This window comes from Dermochelys coriacea, chromosome 1, assembly GCF_009764565.3.
Source record: "Dermochelys coriacea isolate rDerCor1 chromosome 1, rDerCor1.pri.v4, whole genome shotgun sequence".
NCBI lineage: Eukaryota > Metazoa > Chordata > Testudines > Dermochelyidae > Dermochelys > Dermochelys coriacea.
The window spans coordinates 187,792,488-187,820,219 of NC_050068.2; the positions used below are offsets into that span (position 1 = coordinate 187,792,488).

General features: G+C 39.5%; 2 protein-coding genes across 14 annotated transcripts in view; both read right to left on the minus strand.

Annotated features, from left to right (window-relative positions):
- The window catches only part of ARL6 (ADP ribosylation factor like GTPase 6), a 39,590-nt gene extending 27,320 nt beyond the window's left edge, over window positions 1-12,270 (minus strand). For 3 of the 10 annotated variants that reach the window (XR_006279716.1, XR_006279715.1, XM_043510125.1), the window contains exons 1-3: window positions 10,937-11,205; window positions 8,303-8,452; window positions 5,601-5,662 (exon numbers count right to left, since the gene is read on the minus strand). Coding sequence is in view for 8 of the 10 variants with exons in the window: in XM_043510125.1 (XP_043366060.1) it covers window positions 5,601-5,662; window positions 8,303-8,425 (185 nt within the window). In the remaining 2 variants the exon portion in view is untranslated. Of the gene's footprint in view, window positions 1-5,600; window positions 5,663-8,302; window positions 8,453-10,902; window positions 11,206-11,758; window positions 12,052-12,081 lie in introns of those variants that run through there. The other 7 variants (XM_038369264.2, XM_038369228.2, XM_043510153.1 and 4 more) reach the window with 6 other exon arrangements.
- Window positions 12,271-14,731: 2,461 nt separating this feature from the next.
- Window positions 14,732-27,732, minus strand: part of EPHA6 (EPH receptor A6) — an 844,148-nt gene continuing 831,147 nt past the window's right edge. For all 4 annotated transcript variants that reach the window (XM_038403007.2, XM_038402996.2, XM_038402988.2 and 1 more), the window contains one exon: window positions 14,732-25,166. In XM_038403007.2, the coding sequence (XP_038258935.1) occupies window positions 25,052-25,166 (115 nt within the window). In that variant the 3' untranslated portion in view covers window positions 14,732-25,051. The remainder of the gene's footprint in view (window positions 25,167-27,732) is intronic.

The following is a 27,732-nucleotide window of genomic DNA, read 5'->3' on the forward strand; positions in this document are numbered from 1 at the left end:
CTTCTTAAACAGCATGGATCCACTCCACCTGCACTCCCACAGTTCAGTATATTTGCTCATCAAGAAGTTCTGGATACTCCAAAAGGAGTCAACCCAAGACTTGAGAATCCAACCCATGCCCCTCTTGCCACTAGCATTGGCTTGGTGCCACTAGCATTTGGTGCCACTCCTGTCCTGACCAAAATAGCCAATGTATCATTCAGAGAAGGAATCTTCCCTTCTTCCTTCAAACATGTAATAGTCCAATCAACACTGGTTCTAGATCTTACCCAATAATCACGCTGCTGCCAATCCTTTAGTAATTAAAATCTAAAGAAAAGGAGTACTTGTGGCACCTTAGAGACTAACAAATTTATAAGGTTTAACAACAAAAAAAAAAGGAGAGTTAAAATGGCTAGTAGATCATGTACATACAATAACTGCAATGTTTTGATATCAGGTTTGGAGCAGTGATGTTATAGACTGCTGGCTTGTAAGGTTTCTCTGATAACTTTCAAAAGATTGGAAGGTCCTCAGTCCAAGTCCAATATGCTCCTTTTAGCTGTAAATCCACAATCCAGAAAATCAGAGCAGGAAAGAGGCAAAATGAAGTCATCCCAGGGGTCTTTTATACTCTTTGCCATGTGCCTGGAAATTTTCTGTTTCAAACAAAGCTCATAGCCCTGTCTGTGGAAAGTTACTGGCACAAGATGGAGTCCAGGGTCACATGAGTATATCACTTGTCTTTACATGGCTTGATGACTCACAGGGGGTAGCCATTGGCCTCTTGGAGCACGAAGTATCTGCAGGAGGAGCTATTGGGGCAAAATGTGTTTCTTCTGTGGCCCATTATGAGAGCTAAGTGTCTGATGGGCCATCAATACAAAGCTGTCTATTTGGATTACTCCTGTGGGAATTCTGCACCAAAAAATTAAAAAAAGTTATGTGCACAATATTTTAAATTCTGCAAATTTTATTTGTAAATTAAAAAAACGTAGCTCCAGCATAGCAGTGGGGAGCACTGGCCACTGGCTGTATTGAGGTCAGATATCACCCTGAAGCCCTCGGTACAAGGACTCAGCAGTGAGGCTGCACCTGACACCAACACAGTGCAAGAGCTGGGCTTGCCCCAGAAATACCCCAGGGCCCTGACCCTCTGTACCAGGTGTGGGTGGGCAGGCTCAGCCCAGCAGGATTCAAGTGTGGAGGGACTTGATGTGGGGGGGATCCAGGTGTGGGGCAATCTGGGTGCTGGTGGCTCAATGGGAGATCTGGATGCACAGGGGCTTGTTGGGGGTTCCGGTCGCAGGGGCAATGGACTCTATGGGGGATCTAAGTGAAGGTGGTTGGGGCTCAGCAGGGAAGAGACTGGGTGTGGGGTCTCAGTAAGGGGTCCAGGTGCAGCTGATTGGGGATCCGAAAGGTGAGGGTATGAGTGTGGGGAGCTCGGAGGGGTCCAATGGGCCTGCTTAATGGGAGAACCCCAGCTGCTGTGTAGGGGATGCCACATGCCAGGTTTGCAATTACCCTATCCCTTTTTCTTCTCCAGCCCCACCCCTCATTCCCCTCCCCTTACCCTATTCATCCTCTTCCTTCCCCACTACCTCTTCTCCCCACCCACCACCCCTTCCCTCATTTCCCTGACCCACACTTCCCCAACCCCACTGCAGGCACTCACTGTTGCACAGAAAACAGGAAGGCTCCCAGCACACAGAAGAGGAGCATGACTTTCACTAAGACTCAGGAGGCAGCCTTCAGCTGCAGAGTCAGTGGAGCCGAGAGGCAACCTCCTTCAGCTGGGCAACTCTGCACTTGCAGAAATGAGGGGAGGCAGTGGCACATAACCCTGTGTGCTCCCCCATGCCTTGCCTCTGTTTGGAGGGGGGCAATCCCCCCCCAAACAGCGCCAATGGTCACCCGCCACCCCCCTCCCGTGGATTCCCTTTGCTTCTTGGCCATTTTCTGTGGGGAAGCACAGGAATTCTGAGGGGTGGGGGGTGCGATTTCTGCAGGCACACAGAATCCCCCCAGGAGTACTAGATGTAAATCTTATCTGGTAGGTGGTGCCCAGGAATACAGCTCATATGTAAGATGCCAGTATATAGTCAATATTTATAAATTCAGATACAAAAATGATACATGAATATAAACATGATAATCCAACTCAGCAAATCATAACTTTTCCTTTGACATCTTGCATGACATGCTTTGTACAAGATTTGTTGCAATTGTCTAACAGTGGCAATATTAATGGTCATATTTCAATCATACAGCATCACACACACCACTATCACCAAGATAGCCCAGTGACTGGACAGCTAATGGATGAACAGTTGGCTCAAGCTTAATAAACCTGAGAAAGACAGAAGTGATGCTGGCAGGCAGAAGAAAACATTTTGAGGAATTTGCAGCCACAATGCAGTCTTCTTTACTTGAAGGGGCTTATGCAGAATTCATTAATTTGATCTGTAGTTTGGAAGAACTCTTGGATTCCTTGCTGATGCTAAGCTCTCACATAACAGCATTTGTGATGTATGTTTTCTATCAGCTTCAGTTGATTAGGAGACTTGGAAGCATCCTGGTGAATGATTACCTGGCCTCTCTTATTCATGCCTTCATCACTTCTCAGCCAGACTACAACAATGTGATAGTGATACACTAGGGCATGAAGCCTTCAGCACTTAGGAAACTTTGATTAGTAAGTACATTTCTCAATAAACACAGATCACCATGAATACATCAAAGCTGCCCTCTACTCTCTGTGACTGTGGTCAATAACTAAGCTCCTCTGGCACAAGGCAACTTTCTACAATAAGACTAAATAAAGCTTCTCTGTCGGGCAGACAACTTTCTGAGGGGCCAGTCTGAAACTGTGGAATGAAATCCTTCATAAACTAAGGACCATCACAAACCTCACCACCTTTCACTCTAAGTGCCAAATGCATTCTTTGTGCTTGTCTTCTCAAACATAACCACCAACACCACCACATATATTCAAGCAAAAATCCCAAAACAAAACAATAACCCTAAAGCCTTACCAAAACAAGACACTCCGCTTCACACACTTCTCCACCTGGGAGAGGATGAGAGAACAAACACTACATGACTGATGTGCGATCACATGGCTTAATGCACTGCTGTAAGGAACTCAGGTACTATGGTGATGAGCATGGTATAAGAACCTATCTAAATAATAAGATTCCAGGAACTGTCAGTGTGTGTCATTCTGAAGCCTAACCGGTCTGTTGAATCAGTGTAAAGTGACGGAAACATCTACAAGCATGGTTGAGAGCTTTTTTTGTTCAGAATATCATGAGGCTGAATCATCACTGAGTCTCACAGTCTGTTACAGTTCAGTATTTAAGTTCTCAGCCATTTTGACTTTTACATATATGGAGTGTATAGCTACAGCAAGGCATACATATATTACTCCTGGGGAAATTCTGCACCAAAAAATTACATGCATAATATTTTAAAATTCTGTATATTTATATTGTGTTGACAAATAAATCATGCCAATTTCATTTATTTTGGTAATTTATTTCAGTCACCAAGTATGTCTGTAACAATACAGACCAAAGATTTTTGGGGGGTAGGGGGACAAATTCCTTACTAGGCATATTAATACAAAACTCCCTCCCCCCCAAAAATATATTCTGCCCAAGAAGTGCTGCAGTTCCACCTTGTTCCCACCAGAGGCAGCTATGGTGCCAGAACAGCCAGCTGCATTCATGCAGCTGGTTGTTCTAGTGCCACAGCAGCCTCTTGTGAGCGAAAGGTGGAACTGCAGTACTACTTGGGCAGAAATGTATTTTCTGCCCGGGGAAATAAATAAATAAATGTATGCGGGACACATGAATTTTGCACATCAGCAGATGCGCAAAATACCCCCAGAAGTAATCTATGCTATACCAAGTGTTCTAGACCATTGTGATAGAAATAACTCAACCAATCATCACTCTTATTCTACAGCTAATTTGCATGCAACAATTTCATTTGTTGTATGAGGGAGCCTGCAGTGATGGTCCAAATGCCACAACCATTCACTCAACTATCACCTATACAAATCAACACACATCTCCCAGCACAACTCCCAGACACAAAAACACAACCAGCATACACAACCTCAAATACACATTCCCTCCCCCGCAACACACACTCCTTATTCACCACCTGCACAAATCTACACAACTGTCCCAGCACAATACACACATTCTCTTATTTAGCATAAAACCATGAAACTTGAGCGGGAAAGCTGCAGGTTGCTCACTAGTATAAAACAGAATAAACTATTTTATAATATCTACTCCAGAATAGCTCCCTATATGGAAACTTATTCCAAAATAAGGGTGCTTTTTTCTGATTTGGATTAATCCACTTTGGAAGTGGATTAGGCTAAACTGGAAAAAAAAAAGCACTCTTAGTCCAGAATACCAGTAGCCACACAGGGAGCAGCTATTGTGCTTTAAATTCCACACCTTACCTGATTTCAAAATAATGTCCTTGTGTAGACAAACCCTTTGCATACTGGAAAATGGTTCTGATAGTAACCTCAGATAAATCTTTCACGAGCTGAAGAAAGCATTTTAAACATTCTTGTTGTGTATGAAAATGTGACTGCCACTCTCTGCCTCCCCTGCTAACCAACTAAAAAGCAGATAAAGGACAGCAATACAGAGGGATATATAGTGTCCTCTCCTAGCAGTGGTCAAAGCACTGTGATGCTGGGATTTGTAGGTGATATAAGGTGACCCAAAGCAATTAAAAATATTACTCCCATCAATCTCAGTCATCCAAGTTCAAGCAAGAAACTCATGAATTTCTTGCAGGTCTCCCAACCAACAGGCCACATTACTTTCAAGACTGCCTGCACACCTTTTTCAAAATACCGTCAAGTTACATTAGGGGTCTTTCATTATTCTCCCATATTTTTTCTATTTTTTTAGACACACAAGTGGGGTGTGTTGAGACAATTGCCTGTCTACCATCCTTCTTGAAACTAGTGATTTCCCCCCCCTTTTCCTGACTTTAAACAATGCAACTTTCATATTTTCAAGGCTACAGCCACCATTTTTCAGTTAATGAGAGAAGACTGAGATCCATTCAAAGTATCTCAGTGATACTTCTTAACCTAGTACAGATTAATATTCAGTGATTTGAGACATGCCTAAAGACTACACACACTGAATTGGTAGAGTCCCAGCCCTACTAATTCTATAAGTGAGGCCAGGAATCAAAGCCAAGTCTCTCATGCGATACTGCAAAATATTATTGGCCTCTTCACACATTAGAGAGCAGCACCAGTACATACAACATATTGTGATACAGCAACACGAGTGACTCAAATGACACTTCATTACACCACCACATATCATCACGTTTGATTACATCACACTGAAAGAGAAAAAGACTAATTTGGGGAGGGGGAAAAGGGACAGCTCAGTGGTTTGAGCATTGGCCTGCTAAACCCACAGTTCTGAGTTCAATCCTTGAGGGGGCCATTTAGGGATTTGGGGGAAAAATTGGGGATTGGTCCTGCTTTGAGCAGGGGATTGGACTAGATGACCTCCTGAGGTCTCTTCCAACTCTGCTATTCTATGCATACACAAAAATGGTGTTACCTGGATGTCTTGAATTTTTCTATACTGAATCCTATTGTTGGAACTATGTCTTGAGTTTGAGCCTTAAAGAGAGAAAAAATTAATGTTTTACAAACTCATGTTAAGTTAGAAACACAGCTACTGAAATGTAACTTCATTTCTAAATTACTTATATTCCCCAAAATTTTGGTGCAATATATAATATTCAGGAAACATTTGAGTAACAAAGAATGGATGGACATGGCAGGTACTTAACATACTTTCCCAGGATTTCCTCTCTCTCAAGATCCAAGTTTTAGATTTTCTAGCAAAAAAAAAAAAAAAAAAAAAAAAAATGGAGACCTTGTATTACTTATGACGAAGGCTCGGGACTGAGGACGTTTCAGCCTTAATACTGAACTCCTTTGCTTTTGCAACAAACTAAGTTATAGTTTATGTACAGATTACGTACTGACCAGAGCTAAGTAACATACTATCACAGATAGTGATAGCTTTCTGGGTTGAAGAGTTACTGATGAGGTCAGAGTACAAAGAATCCAAGTATTTTTACCCTCTGGAGGTCACAATTTCAACCCAAAAGAGAAGTATATAACACCTCAACATCTTTAAATAGAAAGGGAAGACATATTTATCACAAGCTATTTACATTGGGAAGCAGCAGCTTGAAATTTTAGGTTCTTATGTTGCCCTAGTTCTTGGTCAACTACCAGAGCACTTCAAAGAAATTACCACATTTACCAAAGAAGGGAAGGTTAGAACAAAATAGAGCACCACGGCTCAACAAAAAGCCTGGTTACTAGTGCAACTTTTCTGGAAAGTTGGTGCAATATGACAGAATCTTTCAGAAAAAATAAGGGTTGCAAAGAGTCCAGTTATTTGAGACAATAAGAGGCTCTAAAATCCTTATTTACAAAAGATTTTTACAAGCAACTGGCTTTCCCCCACATATACACTAAAACTGGCTTAGTTTATTGATCTTTAAAACCATTTTTATATAAAGTTATTTTCACCACCACAAGAAGTAGTTTGGCCAACAGATTCCATCATTAAGAGGTCACAACTCTGCACTGAACATAGAAGGTACAACCTTCCTTCAAGGGTATCTTACACTAGAAATTACAGATGACTTATTTGAATTTCATAACTAAACAGTGGAGAACAAAATTGTAGCTGGCAGGTAAAAAGGGAGGTTTTTTTAAATGCCTCTCTCAAGCTCTCTCAGCAAGGTGACTGCTCAGCCTGTAATATATTCATTGGCTTTGTACTCTGATGATTAACTGACAGTTCAGAGCAATTTGTCAGGTGAACGAATTCATTTATCAGAATTAGTAGTTTTCAGGGACGCTGATCTAATTAAATCTGTTACATTTTAACAAATTAATAAAATAGTGTTATCACATATTTTCACTTTACAATACATTCACAAATAACTACCATAATATGACTGATGAAGTAAACAGGAGGAGACAGTTTCTACTTGCTTTACTCATATAATTAGCTTATCTATTTTAGGGTTTTCTATTGTGCCCATCATTGCCATATCTTAGCACTAACTTCAAGACTTGACCCATGCTCTGGATACTGCACTGTTTTGAGGCATATTATAAAAACAAATGTTATAATACAATCCCAAGGTCATCACTTTTGAGAACAAAGCCAGAAAAATAATAATGTGCTGGTTGTGGCAGCTTGCACCTAAGCACTGCTAAAAAGTAATTTTATGGATATCTAGTTTACATTTATAGATCCAATTACATTTTATCAGAAGCAAAATTACTGGAACAAGAAACATTAGACTCTCAGTACCTTTATAAATTGCAACTTAATATGACATGTTTTTGCTAAAAAGTCTCCTCCTTTAAGATATCAGTCTTCATAAATACATACATATACGTATTTAAATACAAAATAGGATGTTAACAAATAAACAACTATGTTTAGTGACAGTTAAGGTTACATCAGGTTACACATAACCCATCGGAATCCTTGAATGTATGGAAATAAAAAGGTAGGGAAAAGTTTCCAGTTTTCAATGGTACAGTCACTCCATAAGTCATTCAGTTCATCACCAAACCATATCAAAGAGCAGTATGTACCCTTCATCACACTCAGTTACACAAGACATTGATGGTGAACTCATACTCTCTTTTTATCAACGGATTAGAACATCCGATGGTCACAGTCCATTAATTTGGAAAGTACCAATGCTGAATTCACCATAAAAAAGTTTTGCATTCTCACTCTTAATTTCCTAGTTATGTAGCACCATCTTTAATCAATAATAGTCTAATACAAATATAATGATGTTAACAGACAAGTGCTAGTTGCAGTAAAACTGTACTTGTCCCAAACCATTAAAGTTTCAAACTGTAATATTTATTTATTCAAAATAAAAACAAACAGTTTCCACAGCCCACTTTTAATCCTGTCCATCATAAACCCTTCTTTATCCTGTGATCTGAGAAGACACTAGGGCATATTAGTAGGTGGTGGTGGTTGTTTTTTAAACGCTATTTTAAAAATATGTATACACACACACACACACACACACACACACACACACAAAGCGAGGTTTGCAAACGGACTGAAGCTTTATTTTTTTGGGGGGGGGATTTTTATATATTATATTTTCTAAGCTTATAAACAGACCTCCACTTTATTTCCTCCATCAACTTTGCAGTAACATTTGGTAATAGAGTTAGCAGTGAACTAAGGCTACTTACATTTGAAGGTTTAAGTTTATTAATAATAGTTGTTTTGCCACTATTGTCCAACCCAAGGCACAAAACATGAACCTCCTTCTTCTTCAGACCAAGCCATCCTGCTAGCTTATCAAACAATCCCATGATTCTGATTCAATGCACAGAGACCACCTGTGATTCAGAAGAACAGAAAAGGAAATCTCTATTTAAAATGGTTACGGTACCAGAGATCTAGCACAGTAAGTAGGCATGTGGGTCAGAAGTCCTCAGGCTTTTAAGAGGACAATATGAATAAGACCCTATACAAGCAGCGTCACGGCAGGTTTGGTTAATACTGAAAGTAAATAGAGTGTAAGCTGATTACAGGGAAGAAGCCTGACACAAAAGTAGATTGTGCTTATATAGACAGTGTTATAAGTAACCAATGTCCTTGTCAGTATTGCTAGCCAATGAATCATTAATCAAAGTGTTCTAGTGATACAAATGCCAACAAGACTGTAGCACTTCATTATCTTTTACTAAACTTCACCAATGAGATTTATATAATATTTTAAACTATCAGAAGTCCAGCCAGTCATTACAATTTACATCATAAAATCTTCATGTTGTAATTCTGCAAAACAACATTTGCCTTTTCACACACCTACTGGAAGGTTATTGAAACCAAACCTGTAAATAAAGTATGATTAATTGAAACCATAACTGAAATGAGTTATTTATGTTGGTATTAAGAACTGTACATTAGGAAATAATTAACTGTCAACAGAAATGATTATGATGGATTAGTCAGAGATGTAGCCAGACAACATAACACACTGCTACCTGTCAAAGGGAAGCCAAATTGTTACATATGCCCAGAAATTGTCTTTGTTCAGCAGTAGGGGGACTAAAAGGTGCTTGTGTTGTGAATTCTCTTACAGCATCTGCTTGGACATACTATATATGGAAAATTAAGAACTGGCAGTCCTTGAAAGCTACAATCAGGGAATAATTTCAACATGTGATAATTGACACTGAACGTCTGTGATGCTCTAACAAAACATACATAATGCCAAAAGAATTTTCAGGAGGAAAAAATATTTCACCCTGTATTGAGAACAGAACTATACACAACTCAGTCCCAGACACTGCCGGTGAATTCATATTATCAAGAAACTTTCTGGAGGCTGGAAGGAGGAGGAAAGGAAAGCTGATAAAGACTATTCAACCCCATTAGCTCAAACACACCTTACAATATGAAAACCAAGATCAAACTTTTAAAATATTAAATTATTCTAAACACATTTAAAAGAAAATTAAATTACAGTTATTTTACCCACCACATTAGCTTAAAGTACACATGGCAAGAAGTGGATGTAGTAGAAAGTCTACTTAGAACATATTTATAATTTCTATGATGTACTGTGTCTGAAACACTCTGCTTTGGAAATTCTACCAATATATTGTGTAGCTATATGTTCAGCAGCATGCGTCTCAATTAAAGTTGCTACTGAAGTAGTTTAACTTATTTTCTATTGGCAATATTTCTTTTACAAATAGGAGTTTGTCAATGAACTGCCATAACTGTTTAATTTTCATTTTTCTTCTAGCTCTTCTTGATTCTGTTTGGTAAAATAAAAGCTTTTTACATTTCTGGATACAACCATAAAGCTTGTACTTTGTCAAAATGAACCCGTCCAGAATCCTGTTCTCCAAAACATGCCATTTTGTTGTCTGCACAAAGATTTGCCTGTATTCTGAAAGAGTAGCCAAAGAGGAAAAATACTTTCTGTTGAAAATTCTATAGTAAAGTACAATGACAAAGCTGACTTGGTCACTTGTGATAGTTTGATGATAAAAAAGTCACTCCGATGGTGATAGAATGAGCAAAGAACATAAATACTATAAAGGTACACACTGATGTTCTAGAAAACTGAAAACTTAACTTTACTAAAGCCTACTATAGCAATCTTAATATAAACATGGAAGTTGTACTGTATGTTTATGTATTTTTTAAGATCGTGAAACGTCAAATTTTCAACACCAACATTAACTCATCCTCATTACGCACATCAGGCATATTTAATGGTGAAGTATATAAACATGAATATTAATCAGAGAACATATTGAACAAGAAAATACAGGTACAGAACATACTACATATAAGCAATGCTGCTGAATTAACATTGCTGTTGGGACCTTCACTTTTTTTTTTTTTAAAGTGATTTCACCTTGGCCACTCTATTGTGGCAATAGCTATTTTATTATAAATATTATTGTTTAACAGAATAATATAGTGCTATTGCTTAATATTGGGTATAAACTTCTAAAATGAGATTAGGATTATTTAAATGCCAACAGTGGGGACTGGGTGCCAGCCTTTACAGCAGCAACAGCAGCAGACAGGTTTCCGCAGGGCTGGATTAACAAAGGTTTTAACTTCACCAAAGGAGAAAGAAAAAAAAAAGTTACTGTTTTAAGAAAGTCAATCAGTTGCAAGATATGTAGGACACAGAAAAAATGCTGTTAGTGCCCAAAATCTAGGAAGCTAGTATTTTTTGTCATTATTTTTCCTCCCAAAACATTAAGCCAGTGTTTGTTTGTTTGTAAGACAGCATTGTGTGTTTCAATAAAGCACTTACAGGCGAATTCATGGAAAGAGTCCTAGCAGTACACCTCAATAGCTGGGGGAACTTGATGGTGCTGGCAGTGAAAGGCAACAGCCCCAGGCACAAAGGAGGGAGACACTATCAAGGTCTTAGAAGCAGATCCCATACCCTTGCCTAAGCCCACTGGTCCATGCAGGCAGGAAACGTGCAGAGTGATGACACAAAGGAGAGAGGGGCTTCAGAAGACTCAAAAGTCTTAGATGCCAGATGAGCATATTCTCAAGCAATCTCTGAACTGCTTAAAACTTTATTTGCTATCCCGCTAAAGCAAACAAGTGGACACAAAAAGAAAAGGAGGACTTGTGGCACCTTAGAGACTAACAAATTTATTAGAGCATAAGCTTTCGTGAGCTACAGCTCACTTCATCGGATGCATTTGGTGGAAAAAAATTTGGGTTTGCATTTGGGGTTTTTTTTTTCCCCCCACCAAATGCATGCGATGAAGTGAGCTGTAGCTCACGAAAGCTTATGCTCTAATACATTTGTTAGTCGCTAAGGTGCCACAAGTCCTCCTTTTCTTTTTGCGAATACAGACTAACACGGCTGCTACTCTGAAAAGTGGACACGAAGTACACAATCCTCAATGAGATCTGTACACTTACCCAGTTTCAAACCGAGGCCATTTTTTCTAGCAGCATCCCATAAATAACACTTTATAGTTTTATTAAAGAACATAAACACAGAAAAACGTACTCCCAGACACCGGCCCTTCACTCTCCGACATGCCCTCCCCTTAGCTAAACAGAGAAACGACAGCGTTAACGTCATCTTCAGGAAGAAACTAAGCAGGAAAATTTTCAGAAAGTCGCGTGAAAACAAGGAATTTTACCGGCAGTCACTCGCCGGAGAGGGCCACGCACCCGCCCCGCACCCTGCGCGGGGAGCGGGGCAGAGGCCAGCGCCGCTCAGCGCACCAGGGCAGGACCCCTCTGCTCGCGCTGTGCCCGCGGGGGGGGGGGAACCAGCATCACCCGGGGGGGGGGCACCGACCCCCGCAACAAGCGGCGCGGGACCGGCTGCAGCTCGCACACGCGGCTCCGGCCGGGGCGGGCTAAGGGTTGACCGGGGGGAGGAACGGGGACACCCCCCGCCCAGGCCGCGCCCAGCAGCCTCCCGCCCCGCCCCTAGGCCGGGAGCTCGGTTCTGTCTCACCCCTACAGCGCCGCGGCCTCGCCACCCGCGCACACCGGACCCGCCGCGGCTCGCGCGGGGGGTGGGGGGGGGCGGGGCTTCTAGAGCCCCGGCCCAACCAGCAACCGCCGCCTGCGCTGTTACCTAGGAGACCCCGCCGCCAGCGCGCGGCCCTGACGCGACCCCGCCCTTCCTCCCACAAGCCCCGTTACTCCACCCTCTTCCAATCCCCACCCGCTCCCGTCCCCGCCCGTGTAGCCCCGCCCCCTCCTCCAGCGCGCCCGGCATAAGCCCCGCCCCCCGGCACTAGCACCGCCCCCTTCTCCCATCCGCCCTCCGGCAACTCCGCCCCGTCCGGCGTTGGCTCCGCCCATCCCCCTCGGCCGCTCCGCCGAGAGGCAGGAGGCCGGTAGGTCCCGAGCCCCGCAGCGCGAAATGAATCTCGGCGACTCCGGCCCTGCCGCAGCGGCTCCCAGCCCTGGGGCTACACGGGCTGCTGGTTCGTCGTCCGCCTTATACAGGAGCGACAGGCCTGGGGAAAGGAGGGCAGTTGCTCCCCCCTCCCAAACCTTGGTTTGCCGCCTGTGCTCCCATTACGTCTCCCACACCACGCCCGACTTTGGACACGGGCAGGGGGAAAGCCAACTTCCACCGCGCCAGCGCCTGACTTTTTCAGAAATGGTGCCACTGGAGACAGCCCTTCCCTTCCCCACCTCCACGCACCCAAAAGCCTGCAAAAACTCAGATCAGAACCAACACTTGACTGGGAGGGGTTTCAAAATCTGCCTCCAAATATGCCATTTTAAGGCTGTCATTACTGTGGAAACTGAGGCACAGAGACATTACGTGATTTACCCAAGATCACACAGAGAGGCTAAACTGAGGATCAACAAAGCTGTAACTCTAGCTGCTCAGATAGCTGATAGAGCTGTGATATCGGCACATGTTTCAGATGTTTAAAACCAGGGCAGGTGTACCCCGTCTACCCTTCCTTGGCCTGCAGGAAAAATGGACCTGGTGCGAGTATTCAGCCGTTACTGAGGGAAAGGGAAATCAGTGGTACAAGTTGTGCATTTATTTCTGAACCTGGCAAGGGCTGTGGTCATTTTTAATTTCTTACATGAGTGAATTCCAAAGTCTACAGCAGGCCCCTGTGAAAGTTCTCTCCCACACTCCCTTTCACTTCCCGAGTCAAAATTTCCATGGTTCTAGTGGAACACGCAGCTGTTATGGAAGCTTATGGTTGGAAAAGGAGCAAGCAGTAGGCTTTGGATATAAAAGGAGGAACTTTTAGTTGAACTGTTTTATCAGTAGAGAGCCTAGTACAGAGAGCGGAGCACTGGAGGGATGTGATGATGGTAACCCAAGTTCCCAAGAAGACCAACTGTAGCACATAATGGTGGATGAAAAGTCTTAAACCATTTAAGGCCTATCTACTATGCTGAATAGAGTTCTAGAAGGAGGTAGATTGATTGTGCTAGACATAGCAATGGAAGGATATTATTTAGTATGTGTATTGTAGTAATGCCTAAAAATGTCTTTCTTTTTATGAAAGCTGAGATTCTCCCAAAATCAAGAAGCTGAGGCTTTAAGAAAAACACCAACTGTTATGAATCTCGTGACAAAACTGCAAGAGTTGGCAACAGTATGGAAATTACTCAGCATGTGAAATAAGTCTCAGTGTAAGAGAAAATTTTTTGTTTCCTATTTTTCAGATTAAAGTTAGTCAGTAACCAAGAACTGAACCTAGATTCCTGAACTCACTCAAGTGATACAAATGACCAAAGGTCTCACTACAGTCAGAACCAAATGCAAAACTCACTTTATACTTTATGCCTTGTAGGCCAAATCTTGCAGTCCTTACTGAGGGAGTTTTTCCCAAGTAAGGACTGAAGGTTTTAACTACAGAAATTCAGCATTCCACTATTATTAACCACATCTCTCTATTTAGTTTTGTACTGCAGTTAAGGCATTATGAAGAAAAAGCCTGCTTATACTTTTAGTTTTTAAACTTTTTGGGGCTGGGATTAAGTATTTTGTTTAGCATTTTTTTCCTGTTGTAAAGTACAATGTATAATTCACATTATGGGAATAATAAAACGACAATAACTAATATGTGTTGGAAACCTGCCGCCATATGTGACTGGAAAGTCAAGTTTCTACTGCCATTTCTGAGAAGGAGATGCAAGTACAGTAGCATTTTTCAGTGAAGAACAATGCTCAGAGACCCAGATTATGGGGATTGAACAAAACTACAGAGCTTTAATTTAATTACATTTAAATTTAAAAAGTGTTCTGATTCAGATAAACAGTGTTTCTTTTGAAAGAGACAGTGTTATTATATATATGGGATCGGATCCTTGTGACTGCAGGGATCTGCAGTTTGGGGATTATCACAGTATGTATAGTTCTTTAACAACATTATCAATTGCATGTGCATTTTGTGAAGACATTTATTAGAGCACGGAATCTACAGTGACATGTATACAAGAGTCCACACTGATTAGGAACCCTCCTGCTGTAAAAGATTACCTAAAGCATTCCAAAAATTAGAATACAATGTGATCGACTCTGTGATAAGCAATTGATTTTTTGCCTGTTCACATATGAGAAGTTTTACTGTGTGTCATATGCGTAAGTTAAGGTAAAACAAAAAGCATGAACTCAGAAATAACCACCACTGTAACTTTTATTTGCTAATAAATATCTTAATAAACAGGCTTACTCCATCTGTAAGACCTGATAATGCCTCTTAGGAAATCATAGAAAAATAAAATACAATAATAATCAGTAACTTGTACTTTGTACAAAAATCTTATTATGTTGCTCAGCAGGTAGCTTTGCCAAACCCCATATTCGTTCTTCAAATAGATGGCATATGAATGCAATTCACCTTAAAAATGCCCTAGTTTTGAGAGCTGAGCAGTCTATTACACTATTAATTTGTAGGCATGCCAGCACATGAAAATTTACATGTAACATCATATCTTCATAATAGTAGATTTAAAAATAAGGAAAATAATACCACCTTCAAGTAAATATGAACTATTTCACCTCAGATGTAAAGTACATAGGTTCCCACATTCTTCTTGGGATTGAAGCTCAGTATTTTAAACTTTCTATTTCACAGTTATTTCCCCAACACTGCTATAACTTGAGAGAAACCAAAATGCATTTGGAACATGTGTGCGAGGCATATTACATGAAGAAAAGTAATTTGAAATAGTGAGGCAGTCCCAAGAGGAAAATAATTATGCCAGCTGTGAAATGTTCTGTCTCTCAGAAATATTGGATCTCACTTGCTGTTTGGAGTATTACACAGGCACATTTTTCAATGTTCAGAATCACTGAATGGCACAACTTAAAGGTACAACACCCAAGGGCCACTTTTATATGGGAAGAAAGGTGATTTAGATACAGGTAGTTCTCAATAGTCAAATGTATCTCTAAGGAGAAAGGAAGCAGTGCCAAAACACAAGTATTAGCTGGCAACTTTCTAAAGAGGTGGCTTTCAGAGTATTGATAAAGATCTGTGCAGAGGCCATTGTTTACTTGTAAAGTATTTTTCAAGTCTGATTATACTGCAGCTTTAGATGTCATCTATCTTTTAAGTTTTGACATGGCTGTTTATATATTGCCTAAAGTGTCTGTCATCAAATATATATTTTTATATATATATACACATACATCAACACATTTTATAGCTATGCTAGAACAGCAAACTATGATGAGCGGTCATATTTAATCATGTACAACCTAATTTCACAGCAAAGACGAGATTAAAAACCCCTTTGAATTCATACATGTTTAAAGCCTAATACACAGAATTAGAGGCTATCCTGAGAAAATGTACCAAACACAACTAGAAAGACTGCTACCTTCCATGTCAAAATCAAAACTAACTTTTTGAGGGGAACAACTATGTTTTCTGCATATTTTCTCTAAATGGAAATAGCATATTTTAAAAATAATCTTGAAGACAAAATTAGATGAAGCAGAATTTTTGCCATCTTTGACCAAATTAAAGTTGCTTTACTAGAAGATACTCCTTTGCCAATTAGTAAATTGGCACATCCAGATTTTCAGTATCACAAGACCTTTTTTTAAAAAAAACCCAACCTTTTAAGACCTTTTTTTTCCTGCTGCATTGGAGTATTTGCAAAGTAGTTTTGTGCTTCCGCAAACTACACATGATTTTCAGAGATGCAGAGTGCCTGCCAGTCCTACTGAAGTCAATAGGAGTTGCAGATGCACAGCACCTGTCAGAATCAAGCCATATTTTTGCTGATTTAATAGGCTTTCAATTTCAGTAGTAATGTCCATGATGTATTCTGTACTACTAAAGTAGTTGGGGGTTTTGACATTGACTTCCACAGGAGCAGGAATGAAGCCTTAGCTAAGAACTCAGGACCACATTCATCCCTGCAGTAGTATAGTAACTTCACTGGAGTTATCCCAGGGATAAATGTTGCCACCACAGTCAGAGTGGTCTTTTGCTTCCATGATAAGCATTGCTGTAAAAGGTGAAAGAAAAAACAGCCCTAAAATAATTGGTAGCTTTAAATGAAAAGGTTCTAGTTCAAACTTAACTCACCCATCTGAGGGACAGGGAGTAGAAAAGGTATCTGTCATAAGTTCTACAAATGGATGATGGGTGTATGTCTTGGGAGTTTTCAAAACCATGCGATCCCCACGAAATATGGACTTGAATCAGGAGTCCAATAAAGAGATCCCCTAGGAGAAACATTTTTATTTTCACATTATTTGTAACAGTACCCTTCATTAACTGATGTTAAAATCATGCTAAATGATTTTAAACCTCTCACATTACTTTGGGCACCATGCACTAAGGGTGTTTTTTCTGAATCTTTGGGCGTATCTGTAAGATACATAGAGGAAACAAACTCCTACAAAGAGGAAAATTACCAGTAATGAATAATATTAAGAGGGGTAGGTCATAGGTTATCATGGTGTGTGTCACCTTAGGGAGATAATAAAACAAGAAATACTATACAAACATTTGCATTGGGTTGATAGGTTCTGTTTATTTGGGAGTGATTTTCTTCTAAATTGCATAAATTAACTTGTGGATATTATTTCTGAGGAGATATAGTTATAGAATTACTAGATGTACTACTATATGTAGTACAGTATTTGAAGTTTTCTTTAATAGTACTTATTGTGGGCTAAATTATGGCATCCCTCTTCAGGTACACGAATGGGGAGGAGAGAGTATAGAGAGCATTTCCTCCTCGCCAGATCTCAGCTCTGTCATGCAGAAAGTAACCATAAGGTAGCTTCTGTCACTCCCTGAGCTACAACTGGTTATGCTCAGTGTCCTCTCTCACCAGCATTCAGGTAGGGTATTTCTTCCTTTTCCCACAGCAATCTCCTAGCTCTAAAGGCCTGTTCAAGAGCCCATTTCAATCAATTGACATATTTTCACTCATTGAAATGGCTTTGGAGCAGACCCTAAGTGACAGAGTTCCATATCTTGTAAGTATTAATAAAGAATCATTAAACAAGTCCCGTTTACATCACAAGAGAGCATGGTTACTAATACAAGTTTGGCCTTTAGCAACAATTGAACAGTGCTAATAGATGGGGAAAATACTCGTTTATACGGTCTGGACTGATCATTATATGTATAATTTACTTAGAGCCTCATTCTACTGTCACTGAAGTTAATGACAAAACTTCCATTAACTTCAGCAGGAGCAAGATTGGACCCTATTGACATTTTCCCACTGTCCCACAAACTTCAAATCATCACACTATTTACATCAGTAACAGTAATCACTCTCATTACAGGATTCTACTATTAAAATTCATTATTCTTTCCAGCGGGGTTTTAAATGCACGAGATCAAGTCGACTAAAAGATTCACAAGACAGGAAATGTCTCCTTAATTGTATAGCAGTTTTACAGCACTGAACCTGCAGTTAGTGCTTAATGAATAATAATGTACAAATTTAAAACAATAACTACAGTTTGTCTGCTTCAGCTGATCACTTTTCCAGTCATGTAAATTGATTATAAATTATATAGCACAAAGCATCCAGTATATTAACAAAATTTGTGTTTTTTTTCTTTTTCACCTTTTGACCATAACCAGCAAGAGCTCAATTTGCATTAGAAGAACTGAAATGTGGGCTTTTAGGGCTCTCATAATTGGTCAGCTATACTCTTTACTGTTATTTGGGCTGCTCACAAAACGTAGTTATAAGAAGTGCAGAACAGTTAGAATTACCAATTATTATAACATTACATTCATAAAAGAGAATCTTGTTTATTGAAAATTCTAAGCTATAATGATGGTGCCTACTATTGTCACAGGCTGGATTCTGGAGAACCAGCAAATAGATTTTTTTTCTTAATAGCCAGCAAACTAGATCATCAAATCATCTTAGTGTGATAATATTGTGAAAATATTACTTCACCTAGGCTGATTTGAAGCACACTGTCTTCATAATTCACAACCAGAAATGAGCCATCATCTCAAAATTTAGATTCCAGTTTGGAATTTCCCAAACTTTGAGGGTGTTCAGATCCAGGTTCAGGTTTAGCTCATTATATTATATAGGACCCAGCCACCATACAATTTACATTTAAATGAAGTTCTGAACTTCTCCAAAGTTTAGGAGTCTGAGTCCAGGATTTTGGTTTGATCTTCTCTCTACTTCATACATACTAGGCTCACTAAATCACCACTAATGAAGAGGTCTTGTTACACCCATTAATTTTTTTATTAGTAAATGTGGAGAATTAGCTAACTTCCTGCTGTGCATTTAAGAGGAGAATATTTACAGAAACAAATGGAATTCCCTAAATAAAGACAGTCAGAAACTGAACAAAATCTTCCAACATATTAAAGAAAGATATAATCAGAAGATTTTCTAAAAATGCCACATAGATTAGACCTCTACTCAAGTAAACAAAATATGGTTTTGAAGTTGAAAGAAAAAACATAAAATTAGCATTATCTAATGTTGCTTTATATACATACTTATTAAAGCGTCAATCCTGCAAACACTTTAAATCTATGCTTAACTTCACTCATGTGAGTAGTCCTATTGAAGTCATGTGTGTTTAAGTGTTTGCAGATTTGGGGCCTTGTATAGCAACTTAGTATAGTACATATATTATTTCTGAGATACAGACATAGCACCTAACCTGACATTGCCTAAATGTGGGACGTGAATCACACATTAGGGACACAGCAAAAATAGTAGAGAAAAGAGCTTGAAATGATTTTGGGATTGGTTTCTTTAATATAAAAGTGGCAAAGAGTCCTGTGGCACCTTACAGACTAACAGACGTATTGGAGCATAAGCTTTCGTTGGTGAATACTCACTTGCATCCGACGAAGTGGGTATTCACCCACGAAAGCTTATGCTCCAATACGTCTGTTAGTCTATCAGGTGCCACAGGACTCTTTGCCGCTTTTATAGATCCAGACTAACACTGACCTCTGATGCTTTAATATAAAGTTTTCCATATCCTTAGCTTCTCATTTAATTATACAGGGATAATAGAAGAGGTCTTTATAGAACAGAGGAACAGTTGAGAAATCCCTTGCAATAAGGGAAAATTGAATGATATTGTTACAGAACATCTTAACAAAACACACAGAGATACTCTTATGTGAACTGGTGTCATTATTTAACATAATAAAATAAGAAAATATGATTTATAGTCTTGTAGTGCTTACTATTTATTTTAAACCAAATGTATCTCCATAATAAGCTTTTGTCTATTGTCTTTTCTAAACTTGAATACATCTTGTTTAAAAAATCTGTCAAGTCCCATTGCCTTGAGACTTTCCCTTAAATTATCTGGGGATGGGAGGATGAGATCCTATAAGATGACATTTAAAAGAGAATAATTTATCCTGTATAAGCAGCTTGGGCTACTACAGCAGGAGATCTTAACGTTTATTTTACAATACAGACAGAGAGATTGGCTCAAGAACACCTCCCCTACCATTCATGATCACTTCAAATCCCTACAGCAACTACAATAATTATTCACATAGAAAAGTATCATTAGGACAGTGTTCAATGTTTTTAATGTGATTTAGTGACTGGAATTAGGAGGAGGGCCAGTATCATGTGACCAGCCAGCTCTCCATAGACCACAGTTTGAGACCCACTCTTCTGCACTTCTTAATATATTTATTTGGGGATGTACATTTTTAGATAAGAATCCAGGAACTATACACACATGATACACAGTGACTGAAATTTTCAAAGCTGACTGGGGGATTTAGCCACACAAGTCCCATTAGTTTTAACAACAGTTGTATAATTAAATTCAGTAGTCCACTTTTGAAAATCTCAATTATAATACACACACACACACACACTTTTATAGCCATACTGTGCTCTGTGTAACCTAGTCTGTAATCTGAGGACCTATATTCCACCACAGTATTCTTGTCTGAACAGTATGTTCTACTATCTTCTAAGGATTATATGTGAAGGAGGAAGAGATTTGTGGACTCCAAATGCATGGAATATGTCTTTTGGGCAAGTGTTTTGTTTCTGTTATAGGGGACTTAAATGGGACTTAAAAAACTGCCCTAAAAGGGGATCTGGATATTTCTCTCAGTCCCCATATAGCATAAAGCAGGTGTAGCCAGCTCAATTGCTACCTGTTTTCCCCCACTCTGTGCAGAGGGTATTCCAAGATGAGTTAGAGTCATGAGGGCATTTTGGCCAGAATGTGCTATGCTACAGCAACCCCCAAATGCCAGAATGGACCCTATGGTACCATTCCAAGCCATGGAAGTTACTTGTACCTGCTCTAACTTGTGCTGGGGGCCAGTTACACCCTCAGCTAGCCCCAGGGTGGAGAAACCTAAAAGTTACATTAGAGCCACATTTGGGGCCCTTTCCTGCTGCACTGACAATAAGCTTGGTGCAGCTAACGAACATGTCCATTATATTTAAAGAAACAGAAAACAGATAATTCTAAGTTAAAGATCATCAAAATACTTCAGTATATTGAAATATTCCTGTGTAAGTGGTGATCAGTCCAACAGATGTCTACCAAAGTTTAGGACAAACTTGAAGAGTAGGTAGGCCAAAGTAACAAATATGATCATAATATATGCATTTTGAATTTGTGTTTGAATCTACTATTTTCAATTAAAGGATCATTTAATGTTGAAAATGTACATATTTTGTCATAAAGTCTGGCTGATGGCCAAGAATAAACATAATACTTGTGATTGAAGCCTACATATGAGCTGCTACTGATCATGTATAAGTTATGTTGAAGGAAAACATAACGGAGGCAACTTGTTCATGAGGGCAAATTTAATTTCTCCTAAATTCTTAATTCTCCTTAATTTCTCCTAAATTCCCTTCCTTTTATCTCATGAGAAATCCTCATCTTCTCAATGACTCGAATGCTACCAGTTGTGTGCAAATATCTCAGGGACAGAATATATTACAGACCTGGGTTTGTGTAGTTATCTCATTTCAAGTAAACTATCGTCAGTAGTATGGACTAGGGATGAAATTCATCCCTTTGTAGAGGGCCAGCACAAGAACTGTTCACTACATAAGTATCACTTGAGCCCTATTTTGAAGGCTTAAATGGTGCAAAGAACCCGTGTAGGCCAATAGCAGATGGATTTATTTCATTCAAAATGAACAACAATAAAATCCTAGAGAAGAATGTATGTGGAGACTTCACCTGTAAATTACTATTTCAGTAAATTTTCCTATGTCCACATTTTAATATACATTTTTGCTTTTGTCTCTCTCACACTCCCTTTATTCTGTGCATTTTCAACAAACAGTTTTGGTTACCCAATGGTGTGCACGAGAGCTAGATTTTTAAGAACAGCCTAGTAAATCAGTTTGAATGCTAATTGCATATGCTAAGAGCAGCTAATTTTCATCTGGCGAAACAGTCATCCATTTTAGTGGAAGCTGCTGGTAATGTTGTGCATAAATTAGTAGCCTGCACAGAAGTGTCCACATTTGAAAAGACAACACCAGCATATTAAAAAAAACCCAAACCTCATTGCATTTCTTTTGTATGTTGAAACAGTGGAGTGGGCATCATGTTCGAACAAGAGTAAAAATGCAGTTTCTAAAGCTGGGGACATGTAAGTTTGATCAAGATCATTATTAAGAAAGAATTATGCAGCACAATAAAAACCATCCATAGAAACCCACAAACTCTAGGAGATGATTCTTAGGTTGTTGTTTTTCTCAAATAAATGTCATCACCAAAAGAATCCTCTGTCACTCCTTCCCTGGTTACTTAAACTCTTGTTTTTATAAAAATATATTTAATTAATAAATGTTTTAATATTGTTATTATATTGTTCTATTGAAAATATATTTTCAAAAGTGTGATAAATCTGGAAATTAATTTCATGAGACATATCCAGGTTAATGTATATGTAACATGCAGCTTTGCATCCACACTTCCAAAAATGAACAAACATACATATGAGCGCAAGAATTCACCCATATGGTTTGGATTAATTTTGAGTACCTCTTAACAAATACTGGACTCCCATTCCTCGTTACATATTTAAAAAGCTGCTTGCAAAGATCTCTTCCCCAAATGGCACCTTGATGGAGATGGAAGCAACGACAGGCAAAAGGGTAAGCAAAATAGTAAATGAAAATCAACTTTTAGATTTGAATCTGAAGTTCTTACTTTAAAAAAAAAGTCTTACAACATGGAAAAAATGGTATGCTTTTTGTTCCATAAGAGAACCCTACTTAACAAAAAATAAAATATGAAATTTGGGCAGAAATTTACGAGAGAGCGCCTCACAGAGAAGAACTAAAGTTAGTTTGTTCTATTAAGTGCCTTTGATCCTGAATTTAAGGACCCTTGATCCTGGAAATACTGTCAAGTTCATTGGGACTTCTCACGTGCACAAATTTACTCTTGTATGTGTTTGTGGGGACTGGGGTCTAAATTCTTGAAACATATTCAGCAAATTAGCATTCAAAGATACTAGTGAATCTATATCTTTAGGAAATCTATTCCTCTATTAGAAGTTTAGAAAAACAAAACAAAAAAATGCACTTGATTCACCACTATTACTCTGTTGAAATCAGTGGAGTCACCGGCATAAAAGTGGAGTAACAGCAGTGAATCAGACCCACTGTGTCTTACTCTGTGAACCTGGTTATAAGGATAAACCTTTCTGAATCTTCTCCTGCTCTTCCTTCTCTGCCTTCCATATAGAACAGCAGCTTTTTCCCAGTGTCAAGAAGTATGCTTTTTAAGCTGCAAATTAAGCAATAAATATCATTATGATTACTTAGTCTGGTTAATTCATTTTGTAATACATATACATTTTACTAATTGCCCCAAATGCTCTTTTTAACTAAAAATTAATAATGCTCAAGTATATTGTTGCTCCACCAAACTTTAAAAATGATATACAAATTAACACAAACATCTATACCCAGTTTACATGTGACATGCATGTAAAAATGTGTGTGGCTTTCAGAGCATGCAGACGCGTTCATTTCATGGTTCATAGTAGCACATATCTCATGCAAGATTTGAAAATGTAGCCCATTATATCTATGTATGTCATCTGAATAGAGCATGAAAGGTTTAAGTTTTATAGAGGTACAAATATTGTGCTCGGCCTTTGCATCCATTTTCTTGCATGTAAATATGGCTATTATACAGTTCTAGTTTTAAAGAGAATTATCTTAGACGTCAGTTAGACGTTTGTACTAAATGAAGACCAGCTAGTTAATAACTAGAAATCCATTTCATCATCATCTGCTTTTTACTTCTAACAGCAAACATATAAAAGTAGACTCAAGGCAACATATTATTACACTGCTGTCCCAGGCTTCTCTCTTTGCCTACATATAATGTAGTAACTAATGCCGCATTCTTACATAGCGTAACTTACAGTACTGATTAATTTGTTTGTGTTCCACTGATCTCTTGTGGATGGTATGGCAGACCTGCTCAAGTATGAGGTTCACATCATCCCCCTAATGGCTGGACAGAAGTTATATGAGTCCTAAAACTACTAAATGGAACTTCTCCATTAGCTGCAGTAGTAGAGGCCTGGGGTTTTGAAGCAGAAAGCTCTGTGAAGTCTACGTGACTGCAGTGTGCAGTATAGCTGACAACTGAATATTCTGTGTGGCTTAAGAATTGTTACAACAGCCTTTCCAAGGGTTACTCACCATGTGGTAGAGGCAGATATTTAGTATAAAAAAAGGATGAAAAATGGAGAAAAATTCTAATAATGAACCAATTTTGCAACCAACTCTATAAAGGATAAAATAATGTCAGATGCTTATACAAATAAATGTAAACCCAGGGCCTCATGAAGATTTAAAGTTCAGTTCTTTCTAATCTGCACCCCAGTTAGTCACACATAACAAGAATTCACTACATGAAATCACTGGTCATTTCTGCAAAGAATTCTAACATTTTCAGGCACCAGCTTACCAGCATTTAAACTATTACAAAGTTAAGGTAACAATCTGACCCATACATTTGGATTTAGTTAAGAGATAAAATAAATATTTATGTCAAACTTTTTTTTCTGATTGCACATTTGATATTGGAAGCTACATGATCACAAAACATGAAAAAAGTCAATTACTTTTTGATTTACCATCAAACTCTAAATACATCAATAAGGAAGCCACACCAGGCCAAATAGGCTATCACTTTCAAAGAAGTCCATGAAAGTGTTCCAAATATTGTTATACAAAGTTACACATCCATGCTGAGTTATTCACGAGTGTGTAGCAATAGTCTTGCAGTGCGCCAGGATTGTATTGGCAGGTAACTGATGGAGGAACTATGCCATGTGATTAAAAATTCCACATTGGAAGCATTAACGTAAAAGTGTGTGTTTATAGTCTGAACGGGAGACTGCAGTTCTTGAAGTTGGGAGGAACGTAAGGGAGGAATGAGAATATCTTCCATTTTAGAAATGCTGAGGCACAAAACAAAGTTGCTTCTAGTATTTTCATACATGAAATCCTTTCTCCTGTATGTGCATCATGTGTAATCGCAAAGTCTGTAAACTGCTCACTATTCGTCTCTGGTGTCCAATGAGTACAACTCCAATTCTCCTAATGTCACTGTAAGATAAAGAAAGGTTAAAATTCACCTTGCATGCACGTACAACCACACAGAAAGAATTCTGATTGCTTCCACATATTGCTCAGCACCTAATGAAGTTCATCATCAGGACTATTCAATGTCTTGGTTTGAATATGCAAAGATGCCCTACATTTGCAGGCATTCAAAGGTGCACCCACCTATTCTTTATTTGTCTAAGCAGCCATTTAGAAAAAAAATCACATCTCATAGTTAGTCTCTAAGGTGCCACAAGTACTCCTTTTCTTTTTGCGAATACAGACTAGCACAGCTGCTACTCTGAAACCAGCTTTTTTGTTGTATCCTTAAAGGTCAAAATCCTTCTCCCAGCCCCTAGACACAAGCCTGAGAAGCAAGCAGAGAAAAGGGACTTCCACAGGGTGGGAGGAGGGAAGAAATCCTTCCCACCCATGCTGCAGAGGCAAGCAGAACCAATTCATGTTCACTATTGCAGTTGCTGCAGCACTTCTGCTGCTTGCGGGATGGGTAGGGAGAAGACCAACAGTTTGTAGATCTACATTGTAACAAATCATCAACTCTGCCCATGCTTATCTCCCAGTCCACCTTTGCCTCACCTACTTCTACAAAAGGCTGATGCAAAGGAAACACCATGAAACATCCAGCTCCTTCACTGTAGAACCTCCCAGCAATTTAACTGCATTGAGTACCATCTGTGGATGAGGAGGGCAGTATTTGACCATTTAATGACATATGGAAAGAGCTAGTGGATGCTAATGATTCAAAACTGCAGTAAAGTTAATTATGATCTGGTGACAAATCTTCACACGATAAAAACCCCACACAGTAGACAAGCTCTGAACTGGCATTAAACATTAGGACAAAAGAGCAATATATGTGGCTCATGCCAATCCTCTGAGGCAAGAACAGCATTTTTTAAAAAAATGTGAAGTACAATACAACTTTCAGAAAACCAGTACAGTATTATAGAATAGTATAGCTCCCTTCACATTCAAAATGTGACACAATGTGTGGTAAATTTCAGAGTAGCAGCCGTGTTAGTCTGTATTCGCAAAAAGAAAAGGAGTACTTGTGGCACCTTAGAGACTAACAAATTTATTAGAGCATAAGCTTTCGTGAGCTACAGCTCACTTCATCGGATGCATTTGGTGGAAAAAACAGAGGAGAGATTTATATACACACACACAGAGAACATGAAACAATGGGTTTATCATACACACTGTAAGGAGAGTGATCACTTAAGATAAGCCATCACCAGCAGCAGTGGGGGGAAGGAGGAAAACCTTTCATGGTGACAAGCAAGGTAGGCTAATTCCAGCAGTTAACAAGAATATCAGAGGAACAGTGGGGGGTGGGGTGGGAGGGAGAAATACCATGGGGAAATAGTTTTACTTTGTGTAATGACTCATCCATTCCCAGTCTCTATTCAAGCCTAAGTTAATTGTATCCAGTTTGCAAATTAATTCCAATTCAGCAGTCTCTCGTTGGAGTCTGTTTTTGAAGCTTTTTTGTTGAAGGATAGCCACACTTAGGTCTGTGATCGAGTGACCAGAGAGATTGAAGTGTTCTCCAACTGGTTTTTGAATGTTATAATTCTTGACGTCTGATTTGTGTCCATTTATTCTTTTACGTAGAGACTGTCCAGTTTGGCCAATGTACATGGCAGAGGGGCATTGCTGGCACATGATGGCATATATCACATTGGTAGATGCGCAGGTGAAGGAGCCTCTGATAGTGTGGCTGATGTGATTAGGCCCTATGATGGTATCCCCTGAATAGATATGTGGACAGAGTTGGCAACGGGCTTTGTTGCAAGGATAGGTTCCTGGGTTAGTGGTTCTGTTGTGTGGTGTGTGGTTGCTGGTGAGTATTTGCTTCAGATTGGGGGGCTGTCTGTAAGCAAGGACTGGTCTGTCTCCCAAGATCTGTGAGAGTGATGGGTCGTCCTTCAGGATAGGTTGTAGATCCTTGATGATGCGTTGGAGAGGTTTTAATTGGGGGCTGAAGGTGATGGCTAGTGGCATTCTGTTGTTTTCTTTGTTGGGCCTGTCCTGTAGTAGGTGACTTCTGGGTACTCTTCTGGCTCTGTCAATCTGTTTCTTCACTTCAGCAGGTGGGTATTGTAGTTGTAGGAATGCATGATAGAGATCTTGTAGGTGTTTGTCTCTGTCTGAGGGGTTGGAGCAAATGCGGTTATATCGTAGCGCTTGGCTGTAGACAATGGATCGAGTGGTATGATCTGGATGAAAGCTAGAGGCATGTAGGTAGGAATAGCGGTCAGTAGGTTTCCGATATAGGGTGATGTTTATGTGACCATCGCTTATTAGCACTGTAGTGTCCAGGAAGTGGATCTCTTGTGTGGACTGGTCCAGGCTGAGGTTGATGGTGGGATGGAAATTGTTGAAATCATGGTGGAATTCCTCAAGAGCTTCTTTTCCATGGGTCCAGATGATGAAGATGTCATCAATGTAGCGCGAGTAGAGTAGGGGCATTAGGGGACGAGAGCTGAGGAAGCGTTGTTCTAAGTCAGCCATAAGAATGTTGGCATACTGTGGGGCCATGCGGGTA